General features: G+C 41.0%; 1 protein-coding gene across 2 annotated transcripts in view; it reads left to right on the top strand.

Moving 5' to 3' along the window:
• Positions 1-2,232: 2,232 nt before the first annotated feature.
• The window catches only part of lrrk1 (leucine-rich repeat kinase 1), a 127,013-nt gene continuing 116,548 nt past the window's right edge, over positions 2,233-12,697 (top strand). For both annotated transcript variants that reach the window (XM_033625577.2, XM_033625571.2), the window contains exons 1-2: positions 2,233-2,379; positions 10,279-10,412. In XM_033625577.2, the coding sequence (XP_033481468.2) occupies positions 10,343-10,412 (70 nt within the window). In that variant the 5' untranslated portion in view covers positions 2,233-2,379; positions 10,279-10,342. The remainder of the gene's footprint in view (positions 2,380-10,278; positions 10,413-12,697) is intronic.

Genomic DNA, 12,697 nt, shown 5'->3' with positions numbered 1-12,697 from the left:
GGACTACTATTTAGGCATAATATTATCAAAGAGACACTCAGGAACCTGTTGTTCTTTCTGGGGATCAGCTGCTGACACTGTGCTCACCACTATCAGTGTACAAAACCTTGGTTGAGGGTGTTTTCACTTAAGCAGCGCTTAAAGGCAATGTAGGTGGCTGCAAAGGGCACCACCCAGAGGGGGGCAAGAAAACTGCAACCGACTTTTTACATTTAAAAAGATGCTCATTAAGGGAAAATGCTACAAAGATCTAATGCTAATGGTCGGTCTGCAGTAAGTGTACCACCTCTTGGTCACCTTAATGTGTTTATTAGTGAGTGATTATCACAATTTAGGACCTGCTACAGCAGGAGTTTCAAAGTCATTGTTGTTCATGGGCCACATATAGCACAGTTTGATCTCCAGCGGGCGGGACCAATAAAACCATCACACAATGACCTATAAGTACCATCAGCTCCAATATTTTCCCTTTTTTGGTGTAAAGAATTACAAGTACATTACAAGTAGCTGTTCATCCTGTTATAAAACAGTCGAACAGCCTGAGATGTCATATGAAAAATAAGTGCAATTTCAATAATATGTCTCAGTTTTTCCACATTCAGTCAGTCGACTTCTCTCTGTCATGACATGTACATTTATCCATACATTTCCTGATACAGATTCTTTTGGACTGAAGCTGCTGATTGACAATATTTTGCACAATGTTTAGTGTTTTTAAACATGGTCACAGTAAGTATTTATTGTTATATCAGAGATCTGTATTCTGGTCACGGTGGAAAAGTCTTTGAGGCAGAATTTTACACAAAGTAGGCAACGCATTGTTAAACTTGCTCCTGAAACCTGGCACCTCTTAGTCCAGTCATGTAGTGGGCCAAATTGGACCCTTTGGTGGGCGGATTCTGGCCCACAGGCCACATGTTTTACACCCTGTGCAAGATAATCGCTGGATATGTTGGAGTGGAGAGTATGTGGATAGCATTGGAGTAAGAAAAAAGTAGAAGGCATAAAAAAGCAAATAATTCTCATTAGGCCTAGCTGATGTTCTTGTTTATAAAAAAATAAATGCTCAATATTTTTACGGTGGAACTGGTAAGACAAGACTTTTTTTAATGCACTGATTAATTTTGAGTTTTTGGGCTATTTTGCTTCCATAATAAACTACTGTTTATTTTAGTTCAGATTTTTGTTCTGGAGATGTATGTAAAAAGTCCATATTTCAGTAGATAATGACTAATTTGCATATTAAAACCTGAAATTTCTGAAAACTTTAAATACTAAAAATAATTTTCTTAATGTCACTAATCAGCTTTGGAAGTTTCATGGTGATATCTGTTAAACTAGTTAAAAGGTTAAGTGTCCCTCTTAAAAGAAAACATAATAATAATAATAATAATAATAATGATAATAGATGGATGCATAGATAGATCCTTTATTATAATTGTATGTTATACATGAAACTTTGTTGGAGCAATACAGTTAGCAGCATATAAATATGTACACATGCACCAACACACACTCGCTCATGATCACACACATTCATATATTTTTAAGATATATGATAAATAGTAAGTTAAAACAATAAAAACAGCCAAACACAACAGTTATTGCACAAAGTCTACAATGTCACCTTAGGTGGGTGGGTTGGGGTGTCATAGTCTAATAATAATAATGATGGTGATGATAATAATAATAATAATAATGATAATAATAATAATAGTTTAGCGCATTTCAAACAGGATATGCAGCCGGAAGTGCTTTACAACAAGGGAATTATGCTTCACATAAAATTTGACAGAATAAACAGAAAACAGGTCCTCAATATAAAAGGACATTTGAATACAGTTAAAACAAGAAAAGATAAAAATAGAGTCCACAGAAGCAATCATAGTTTAATATCAGTAAAACCAGTAGTTTAAAAAAACATAGTTATTAGTAAACCCATAAATCATAAAATTACAAAATTGACACTGTAAATCACAAATTCAAGTAAATGCCTATCACGTAGCAACATGTGAATTTCCCTGTTTTTAATAATGTCGAGCCTGGTTTATCATTAACTGAAATATATAACTCCATCTATCTTTATTTCATATTCTCGCTGTTGAATTACTGTTGTTTTATTTTGAAAAATTTATCTGGGTGTGTTTTAATGACACCAACGGCTGGGCATTATTTTGAAACCCCTCACCGGAAATGGCTCCGTGTTCCAGTCTGGCTTGACCTGGACTTGACACAGTGTGCGTGGATTGGAAAGTTTGCATCGTGGAATCAGGAAGTCCAGAGAAGCGTCAGTGTCAAACAGAAATCTGTGCAGCCGCTGTGAACGACTCGGAGCTGTAAAAGTGCGTCGCCATGCTGAGAAGAGTCCTCAGACATGTGGTGAGTAGTTTTATTGTCACTGTGGCGTCATTAAAGTTTGAGTCTGGTGTTTTAGCTTCAACTGGGAGTCTTAAAAGTCACCAAGTTAGCTCCATCAGGGCTGCTTCACGCGCCCCTGTCATCAGAGGAAAAACAAACCAAACGCTGTTGAAAAATCTGCTAATTTAACACATATTTTCCTCCTGTTTTAATAACTTACTCTGTGAACTATAATTAAACATATTTTTCATACTCTCATGAAGTACTTTTAAAGTCGGTATAATTATAATCCAGAAAGAGGCAGCAATTTAAGGAATATTTCAGGCTTTAAAGTAGGTTTCAACCTGCTGCACACGCTTTAACAGACCCCTCTACAGCCTCCTGTTTGAGCCTTAATAATAAAGGGACTCTTGTATTAGCAAACAGCATTTAAAGGAGTTGTCTCTGACTCAGTGACTCCAATGTGTTCACAAGCAGAGCTCCTCCACAGACACTGTGTTGTCATGCCTCCTTCTCATGGCTATACACACCTGCTGCAGTGTGAGGATGACACACATGATGAAGATTTAACTTCCCACTTAAAGGGACAGTTCAGATTTTTTGAAGCGGGGTTAAACGAGGTACTTATCCATAGTCAGTGTGTTGCATGCAGAACATGTCAGTCAGTGTGCCCCCAGTTTGGAGAAGCAGGCTGGAGTCTGACATGGATGATAAGCAATGTACTGCTGTGGACGCGGGGCTGCAGCTAAACATATTGTCGCCACCTAAAAATTAATGTATCAGTTTAAGTGTAGGCTGTGTTGGCAGTTTCTGCAGGGCTTTGCCTTTCTGTCAGACAGCTTGTACAGACAGGAAAGCAGTTAATGGCTTCAGTTCCTCATCTGTCAAAGACACCAGACTCCATTGACAAAAACAGAAATTTTGTCTGGCTGAACACAGGAGCTGCGGCCTCCATCAGTGTGTTGTTTGTATTATTGTGTGCCAAAGTCACTCAGTAGCATCAACCAAAGAAAAGGTTGAGGCAGCCTCTCTGTTCAGCGATGTTAGATCAATGTTTTTCTGGCATTAAGGAGAGAGCTATTACGGCTTCATGTTTCAATTGCACTCTATACTGGTGCGTGAGGCACGGCAGCTTTATTTGTACAGCACATTTCATACAGCAGGGCAATTCAAACTGCTTTACGCAGCAATAAAATATAAAACATAATAAAGGATATAGATTTACAATAAAACAGCAAAGATAAAGGATATAACATGTTAAATTAATTACTAAATGATTTACGTTTTTAGCTTTGATTTAGAAGTATTAAGAGTCGGGGCTGTCTAACATCATCTGGGAGGTTTTTCCAGGTTTGTGCTGCATGGTAACAAAGCGCTGCCTCACCAAGTTTTGTTCTGACTCTTGGGATGGTCAGTGGGCCGGCCCCAGACGTCTGCAGAGTCCTAGAAGGTTCATATGTCATTAGCATGTCAGAGACATATTTGAGCGCTGAGCCACAGAGTGATTTATACACAAGCAGCCAGATTTTAAGATCAGTTCTCTGAGTGACAGGTAGGTAGGGTAAGGATTTAAGAACTGGAGTAATGTGGTCATATTTCCTAGTTCTGAATAAGGTTGAAGCTGAAGGTGTGAATCAGGCGGTTTGGTGCAGCACCTGCAGTGATGCGGGTGCTGCGCCAGTTGGTCGTGGTGAAGAGGAAGGCAAAGCTTTCGATTTACTGGTCCATCTACGTCCCAGCCCTCACCTATGGTCATGAGCTCTGGGTAGTGAGTGACAGAAAGAATGAGGTCGCGGATACACGCAGCCGAAATGAGTTTCCTCTGTAGGGTGTCTGGGCTCAGCCTTAGAGATAGGGTGAGGAGCTCAGAGTAGAGCCGCTGCTCCTTCATGTTGAAAGGGGTCAGTTGAGATGGTTCAACATCTGATCAGGATGCCTCCAGTTAGAGGTGTTCTGAGTATGTCCCACTGGTAGGAGGCCCCGGGGCAGACCCAGAACACCCTGGAGGGATTATATATCTCATCTGGCCTGGGAACACCTCGCAGTCCCCCAGGAGGAGCTGGAAAGTGTTGCTGCGGAGAGGGACGTCTGAACCATGTTGACATCTGGATATCATGGTTCCTGTCATGGAGTAGATGTGGTTTTGGGGAGCTCCATCTTGACTCCATTTTTTACCTTACCCTAAAGACCTTTAAAGGCACTATGTGTAACAGTTTCAGTTCTTTGAGACAAACAAATTTTGCAGTCAAAAGTGTGTCCTAGCACATGTGTATTTACCTCCATCAGCGTATCTAAGTATGTCCATAAGCTCCGAAATTCCCATTTACATATACATTGCGACCGGTGTCTCATCATGTACGTGCGCCATCTTGAAAATACAGGTATGTACAGGGACATGCTTGAGAAATACGGAATCGCCTTTCGTGTTTTCACTTGTCGGTTTCCGGTTTCCGCCTGCAGGTAGAGTGACGAAAAGCAGCAGCAAGCAGACTAGTCCCAAGTGCCAGTGCCGGAGAAAGGTAATGCAATCACAGGACAGCGCCGCTGTTAGCGGGGAAACGGCTCACAGCTAGCAGCGACAAGTGGCTCAACCTCACACACCTCATCCCTCTCCTCGCATCACTGCGCCGCTGTTAGCTGTTAGCCGTTAGCTGTTAGCCATTTCCCAGCTAACAGCAGCACTGGCCTGGCATTACCTTTCTCCTTCAGCAGCTCTCTCCACCTGGGAAAGGCTGTCCCGATGTTGACCCTCGTTTTTTGAATTTGCCGGTCACGCTGCCTTTTTGATTCCCTTTTGCGTTTTCTTGGCAATAAGGATTCCGTCTCCCGTGATGCTGCATATGCATGATCCTGCATTATGCTCAAAGAGTCGGACTTTGTTATGCTACATTTGTTATGCTGCAGTAGTGCCGGGGTAGAAGCGACACCGCTAAGAGCTGTCAGCGGCACAGTGATGCGAGGAGAGGGATGAGGTGTTACAGGTTGAGCCACTTGTCAGTTGTCAAAAGACAAGACCTGATTGGTTTGTTTTGATTTACACCTGCTCCAACAGTCCTACGTTGTAAACACAGCCAGCATGGTGAGGAGGGGGTTTGTCAACTCATTTCGTGTGTGTCTGTGTAGGAGCCTGAATGAATACTCCATGAAGTATCGGATGACATGGTTTCATCAATGTTATCATAGCTTTTTGGTACACAGCAGCTACTGTTGTTGCAATACCCGTTTGAAACAGTGAGGCGCTAGAGTGTGCTATCCGTTTGAATGCAATATATGATTTCAACGTTAGATGGGAGAAATTCCTACACACTGTGGCTTTAATTCTTAATTTGCGATTTTGAAGTGAGCTGTAAAATTCTATACAATGTGACAAAACCAGGCAAAGGAAAGAAACAAGAAAAGTGCCCCTGAGAGGAAATTTCTGACGAGACCTCAACTATACTAGTTGTCTCAGGCGAAGCTAAAGGTAATGCTACTAGCACCCTTTCTCCTACCAGTGAGGATCTCATGGCTGCGATAAACATGTTAAAAAATGTTGTAAACTCTATATAACTCTGTATAACTCTGATACAATTCCCAACATGCACTCTCACTTTTTGGGGGGCATTTGCAGAGTGTATTGGCTGAGCTTAGGTCTGTAGCTGAGCACTCAGTGCAGCTCAGTCTTCAGAAAATGTGTTAGCATTGTATATTTCTGCAATGGAAACTATACGTTTGTATGTTATTATGTAGGGGACACGTTGAAACTGTCATTCATCCATTTTCATCTGCTTATCCTGGGCCGGGTCGCGGGGGCAGCAGTCCGAGCAAAGCACCCCAGACGTCCCTTTCACCTGCATCACTGCAACTGTGATCCATTTCATGCTCCATTCAAACCTCACTGGTGAGCAAGACTCCCAGATATTTGAACTCTCTTGCTTGAGGCAGCAACTCTCTCCCAGCCCAGAGGGGACAATCCACCGGTTTCCAGCAGAGGATCACGGCCTCAGACTTGGAGGTGCTGACTCTCATCGCGACCGCTTCACACTCAGCTGCAAACCACCCCAGTGCATGCTGGAGGTCACGGTGTGATGAAGTCAACAGAACCACATCATCTGCAAAAAGCAGAGATGCAATTCTGAGGTTTCCAAACTGGACCAACAGGGCTGTAATTCATGTGTGGTTTGATGTAGGCACAAAAAGCACTTGGTTATGGTGCGGAAGAGATCATGTTTTGAGGGAAAAGTCCTCGCTGGAAAAGCGGTGAAAAACAACCACATGTGGAGGCACTATCCCCGATGTTAAAACAGCAATGACTCACTAAAAACAACCGGTTTATTGTTATTGGCTTGAACAGTAGTCTGCAGCTTGGCAGACGTGTTGCCAGGTGACACGCCATCCTCCACCTCCCAATGAGTCAGCTCATACACTACATCACCTTTGAAATGTCGATATTATGCAAATCTAACATATCAGTGGTATCTGTGGACACCATTAGCAGCATAAGCAGCTTTTGTGTCCAGGTTTTGCTGCAGTTTCCATGTTGTGGTTTAGTGTAGGATGAATTCAGAGTTGAGACACTGTCGTAGCATCTTTGCTCACTCTGAGTCAGATCCTCCAGGAAACACGCAGCAGCAGCAGCAGCAGCAGCAGCAGCAGCAGCAGCAGCAGCAGCAGGGAGGACCTGCTGAAGAGTTTTAAGGGCCCTTCCTCTGCAGCTCCACTGGATGTCTGAGAGTCTCCGCAGCTCGAGGGTGTGATGACCTAGATTTATGGCTTACCATGTTTATTCAAATATAGCATGGCATTTTGGAGAGTTAGTGATGAAGGTGTTAAGTTTTTCCAACTACTTAAAAAAGAATGAAAAATAAACACAAAATCACAAAGTACATGATTAAATAAAAACATTAAGAAAATAAATTAAGGGGCGTCGGTGGCTTAGTGGTAGAGCAGGTGCCCCATGTACAAGGCTGTTGCAGCAGCGGCCCGGGTTCGACTCCAGCCTATGGCCCTTTGCTGCGTGTCACTCCCTCTCTCTCTCTCTCTCTCCCGCTCATCTGTCCTATCGATTAAAGGCTTAAAAATGCCCGAAAAAATATCTTTAAAAAAAAGAAAATAAATTAAATTAAAAATCACAAACTACATGATTAAATAAAAAAATAAAATCACAGAGTACATGATTAAAATAAAAAATAATTAAAACAATTAAACAAACAAATAAATAAAAATCACAAAGTTCACGATTAAATAAAAATAGATAAATTAAAAATCACAAACTACATGATTAAATAAAAAAATAAAAATAAAATCACAGAGTACATGATTAAAATAAAAAAGAATTAAAGAAATAAATAAAAATCACAAAGTTCACGATTAAATAAAAATAAATTAATTAATTAAAGATCACAAAGTACATGATTAAATTAAAAATAAAAAAGCATAGGCCTACATACTTACATTTACACTCACCACTAAAACAAGATTCAACCCTGACACTGAACATATTGCTTGTTGCTTTTCCATTTTGCCTTTGGATTTTGTCTGGACTGTTAAGTGTTTGAAATAACATGAAAAGTGTAATAAAATTTGAATTAAATTAGATTAAAGGTTAAATTAAATTAGATTATAAGTGAAATGGAAAATTACATTTCAATCAAATGAAGTTAAATGTATATAAATGCAATTATATGACAGTCTGTCTATGCAAAATCTCAATTAAATGAGTAGATAGCTTTCATTTAGAAAGCTGTGTTTTTCACATGTTATGTTGCAGCTTTATGCTAAAATCTTTTAAACTCATATTTCCATCATCGGCCTACACTCAACACCCATAATGACAAAGACAAATCAGGATTATAGATTTTTTTCTTCAATTTTATTAAAAAGAAAAAACTAAAATGTTAGATATTTTTATATAATTTGTGTCCTAAATTTTAAATATGAAACTTTAAGAGAAGAAAACACACATTACATTAAGGGAAGTGTGAGGTCTTAACACATACTCAGGATGTCAGAATGCATTGACTATATGTTATCAGGAAGTCACACTGAGATCAAGATCTCATTTACAAGTGAGACCTGAGTACAGAGTACAAAAATATAATGCAATAAAATAAAATACAGTATTAATGAGAAATATAATAAGGAAATAGGAAGGACAAAATATACATTCTGAAATATCCTTGGTGTAGGTATAAACTAGAGATGTACCGATACCACTTTTCCTTCCCGATACAGATTCCGATCCCTGAACCTTAGGTATCTGCCAATACCGAGTACCGATCCGATACCAAACGTAAAATAAAAATGGATGGGATATGAATTGTTGTATGTCTCAACTCCTAAAACTCTATCTAAAATATTAAGAAATAAATACATAATAGTAGAATGAATGCCATAAAACATTTTTTTATTATTATTATCCAGTGTTGACACAGATCAAGACACAGGTTAAAGTGCAGCCGCACAATTTGGTAAAAAAGACATTTTAAAGGCTACAGTAGAATGCTTTTTAAATGCCCGCTCCGTTTCTGGTTCCTTTGCCTGTAGCGTGCGTATGCGTAATGACGTGAGGCATTACGTGGTATCGGAATTGGTCATAGGCTATACTTGCCGATACCCGATACCGCATTATCAGGCAGTATCGGAGGCATTTCTGATACTGGTATCGGTATCGGTACAACTCTAGCACAAACAAAAAATAACAGTCATATAGTAAAAATCTACATTATTGAGACAACTGCATGACAGATTATGAATTATATGTCAGCCCCATGTTGTTTCCTTTTGTGGAGGTGTAATATTGAATTGCTGAGTTCCCTTTGTGTGATGTTTCTTTAAAAATAGTTCAGTTAGTACACACAGTATAGTGCAGTGCTCAGCGGCCAGAGGAAGGAACCTGTTCAAGTTAAAATTTATTCTTTCTTTCAGAGAAAAAAGAAAGATTTCTACTGCAGATTTAACAATATTGTGTATTGAAGAATGGCTTTGCTATTTTTCCCTGAGTCCGGTACATTTATTTAATGACTGTGCACTACAGTGTAGTTTGATGCAGAATATTTTAAAAATGGTGAATGATACATCCTACAGACGCTGGGACGCATCATCAGTGATGTATCCTGGGTTCATCGGGTGTTTTGGGTCTCGCAACATCATACACCCTCACAGGTGACCCAGCTGGGGTTGACCAAGCCCTGACTTGTGTCCCAGCACCATTAGCCCATGGATCGCCCCTCTTTATCCAACGCCACATGGAGGCTCTCTCTGCTGTACGTGTCATAGCCCTGGTGACTTTTTTCTTCATCAGCCCGCTCATTCACATCTGGGTGTTGGTTCGAAAGAGAGACCAACCGGCAAATCCCCTTCAGCCTACTTCTGCAGGATGGCAGTGTGCTCTCCAACCCTGCCCCGCCACTCCTCCACCAGTTCCTGGTACTTGCATTCTTCCTTTCAAATGACTCTTCCTCTTCCCGTCAGCTCTATCAGGGCAAGTTGTTTAGTGGCCTCTGACAGAATGATGTCAGGTCGCAAAAATATCACTGTGATGTGTGCTGGGAACTTGAGTTGCCTGAGCAGATCAACCATTAGCGGCCAGTCCGGTGTGGTGCCGAGGAGGCCTTCAGCAGCTCTTGGTTGTGGTTTGGGCTGCTCACCTGCCTCGATGAAAGACGTGCTGCTTCGGAGGGCCTTGGTTACATTTTCTATTTTTATAATAGCACATTTAGAGGGTTGTGCAGGCTTGTTGCAGGTAATGTATCAACACTCATAGTTTGTGATGGGGTTTGTTGGCCTGCATCATTTTCAAAATGCACTTAAAATAGTCATAGTTTTTAAATAAATATGGTCTCATTTGGGCTGTACAGCTAAACTGTGTCTGTTTAATGGGTAGAAACTGTTTTAGTGTTGCTTTACTTCATCACTGCTGCTTTGTCTGTGTGTGTGCAGGGTGACAGCTGAATCCAGGCCTCCTCTCTGCTCTGATAGTGATTAACCAGTACCTCCAGTAGGAATGTCCTACTGGTCCGTTGGCCTTCCCCAGGACTCTGCAGACACTCCCGGCAGCATGGAGCCACAAAGCAGTAAGTGATCTATCCTTCTACACTTGTCTCTGTCTGTGTGAGAAGCATCAGGCAGGTTTGTGAGGGGTCTGACTGCAAACTGAAATGTGTTGATGTGTGGAAGCATCGCAGCGGCGCTTAAATTTAGCAAAAAGAGAAGTGAAAGTGTGATAGTTTTAGAGCCCCACGCTGTATATGCTGCTGTCTAACTGTATGTACGAACCAGACTGAGAAAGTTTCACTCTCATATGACACACACACACAAAGCTTCTGTACCACATTACAGTAGATTGTAGTTCAGCTGTGTGCTAGATGACAGCAGAGTTAATGACAGATGATGGAGGATGACAGCAGGAGATGACAGACTGTGGTAGATTAGATTATAGTAGGTTGACTGTCCACCTTTTCTTCCCAGCAGCAAAAAAGCTGCTGTGATCTGCTGTTATACTTTAACTTCCTGTCTACGTCAGAAGTGGGGACAGGTCTTGTGCTTGTTGATGTTGAGTTTGACAGTGAAACATGGTGCACGACTTTTCACACAAGTTCACTGTTGTAGACAAATTTTGATGTCAGAATAAAATCATGACAGTCTTACTCAGGTCTGCCTCCTGAAAGCTGATGGATCAAATCATCAGTTGGTGACCCCTCAGGCGACTGATATTCCTTCAAGTGAAGCGGTCTGTTTTTTTGTTGTTGTTTTTTCTGTCAGTGTATGTGTAGGGACATTTTGGTCCCTAGATTTAGCTGCAGAGTCAGCGATTCTTGCTTTGCTTGCTGCTCTGCTCTGCAGGCAGTCAGACCCAGACCAGGGTGAGTCTGAGGGAGACGGAGGTTTTGGCCAGTCAGGCTCTGAGATAATGTTATCTTCTGCCTTCTGCTTAGAAGTGGTGAATTTACAGCTCACGGAAACATAATACGGTACAGTCTCTGGCTTTTGTTTGATATCGAGTGTCCAGGTCCGCCGTCAGGGAGGTCAAAGGGTACAGATGACCCCAGCCCAAGGCCAACCCTTAAATGGGATCAAGCACAGCAATTTATTTACTGACTTAAATCACTGACAGTACAAGTTATATGTATTTACACGATACATAAATGTAATTTTATACTTAAAACACATCTCAGGGTGCTATCTGATGCCCCCCCTGCAGGTATTGTGAAATGGTGCGGCCCATCTGACATGAGTCAGGTGCATGATGCGGAGAACTCACAAGTGCTGCAAATATAAACATGTGAGGTGGACTGTTGCCTGATTAGCTAAGTCAGAATGCCTCACTGAAAAACACAGACCACTCAGGGAAATGTCAGAGTACCAACAAGAAAATGAAAGCAGCAGAGAGGCAACGAACAAAGGTCTGGCAAAAGAAAGTGAAGAAGCAGCAGGTATGACAGGAAGGGCTGCAACTAACGATTATTTTCATTGTCGATTAATCTGTCGATTATTTCTTCCGTTAGTCGACTAATCATTTTATCGAAAAATGTGTTAAAATGTTGAAAAATGTCGGCCTGTCTTTCCCAAACCCCAAAATTATGTCATCTAATGTCTTGTTTCGTACTCACGCCAAAGGGTTTTAGTTCACCGTCATGGGAGAGTGTGTAAAGCTGCCAATATTTGAACGTAAGAAGCTGCAATAAGAGTATTTTGGGGCACTTTTGTTGTACTTTTCTATGAAAAACGACTCAAACCGATTAGTCAACTACTAAAATAGTCACTGATTATTTGAATAATCGATTAGTCATCGATTAGTCGACTAATCGTTGCAGCCCTACTGACAGGCAGAGCTGAAGGTGTGGAGTGAGGTGGAGTAACTTGGCAAATAAAAACGGTTGTATCAGGCTAAGGTTTAAAGCTACACTGAAGACACAGGTATCATATCAAACTAGAGGGCCTGAGGCATCCATTGGTACTAACCATGCTATGCTATCTTGTCGGGAAGGGGGCCAAATAACGCTCCAAATTTGTACTAAATTTAGGCGAGGGATAAAGGAATATAGCCATTTTTCAAAATGGTGTATTTAAATATTTCTGTATACTAAGGTCCGCAAACAGTCTTGAAATTACATAAATTGGGTGCGACTGCAAAACTGAGGGTTGACAGCCATATATTCTTCACACCATTTCAGTTCTGCACACAATTTAACCAATATTTGTTCACTCCTGATTTGATCTTAGGATTTAATCCCTTGCAGTAACTTCTTCAATCAGTGTTTGATTGCACTTTCCTCTAATCATTCATTGGGGTCCAGTTTTTCAGCCCAGGACAAACATGTGACAAACTCTGCTTTATAAGATTATAAAACAAGGTCTT

This window comes from Epinephelus lanceolatus, chromosome 2 (assembly GCF_041903045.1).
Source record: "Epinephelus lanceolatus isolate andai-2023 chromosome 2, ASM4190304v1, whole genome shotgun sequence".
Taxonomy (NCBI): Eukaryota; Metazoa; Chordata; class Actinopteri; order Perciformes; family Serranidae; genus Epinephelus; species Epinephelus lanceolatus.
This window is presented reverse-complemented; position numbering and strand designations above follow the sequence as displayed.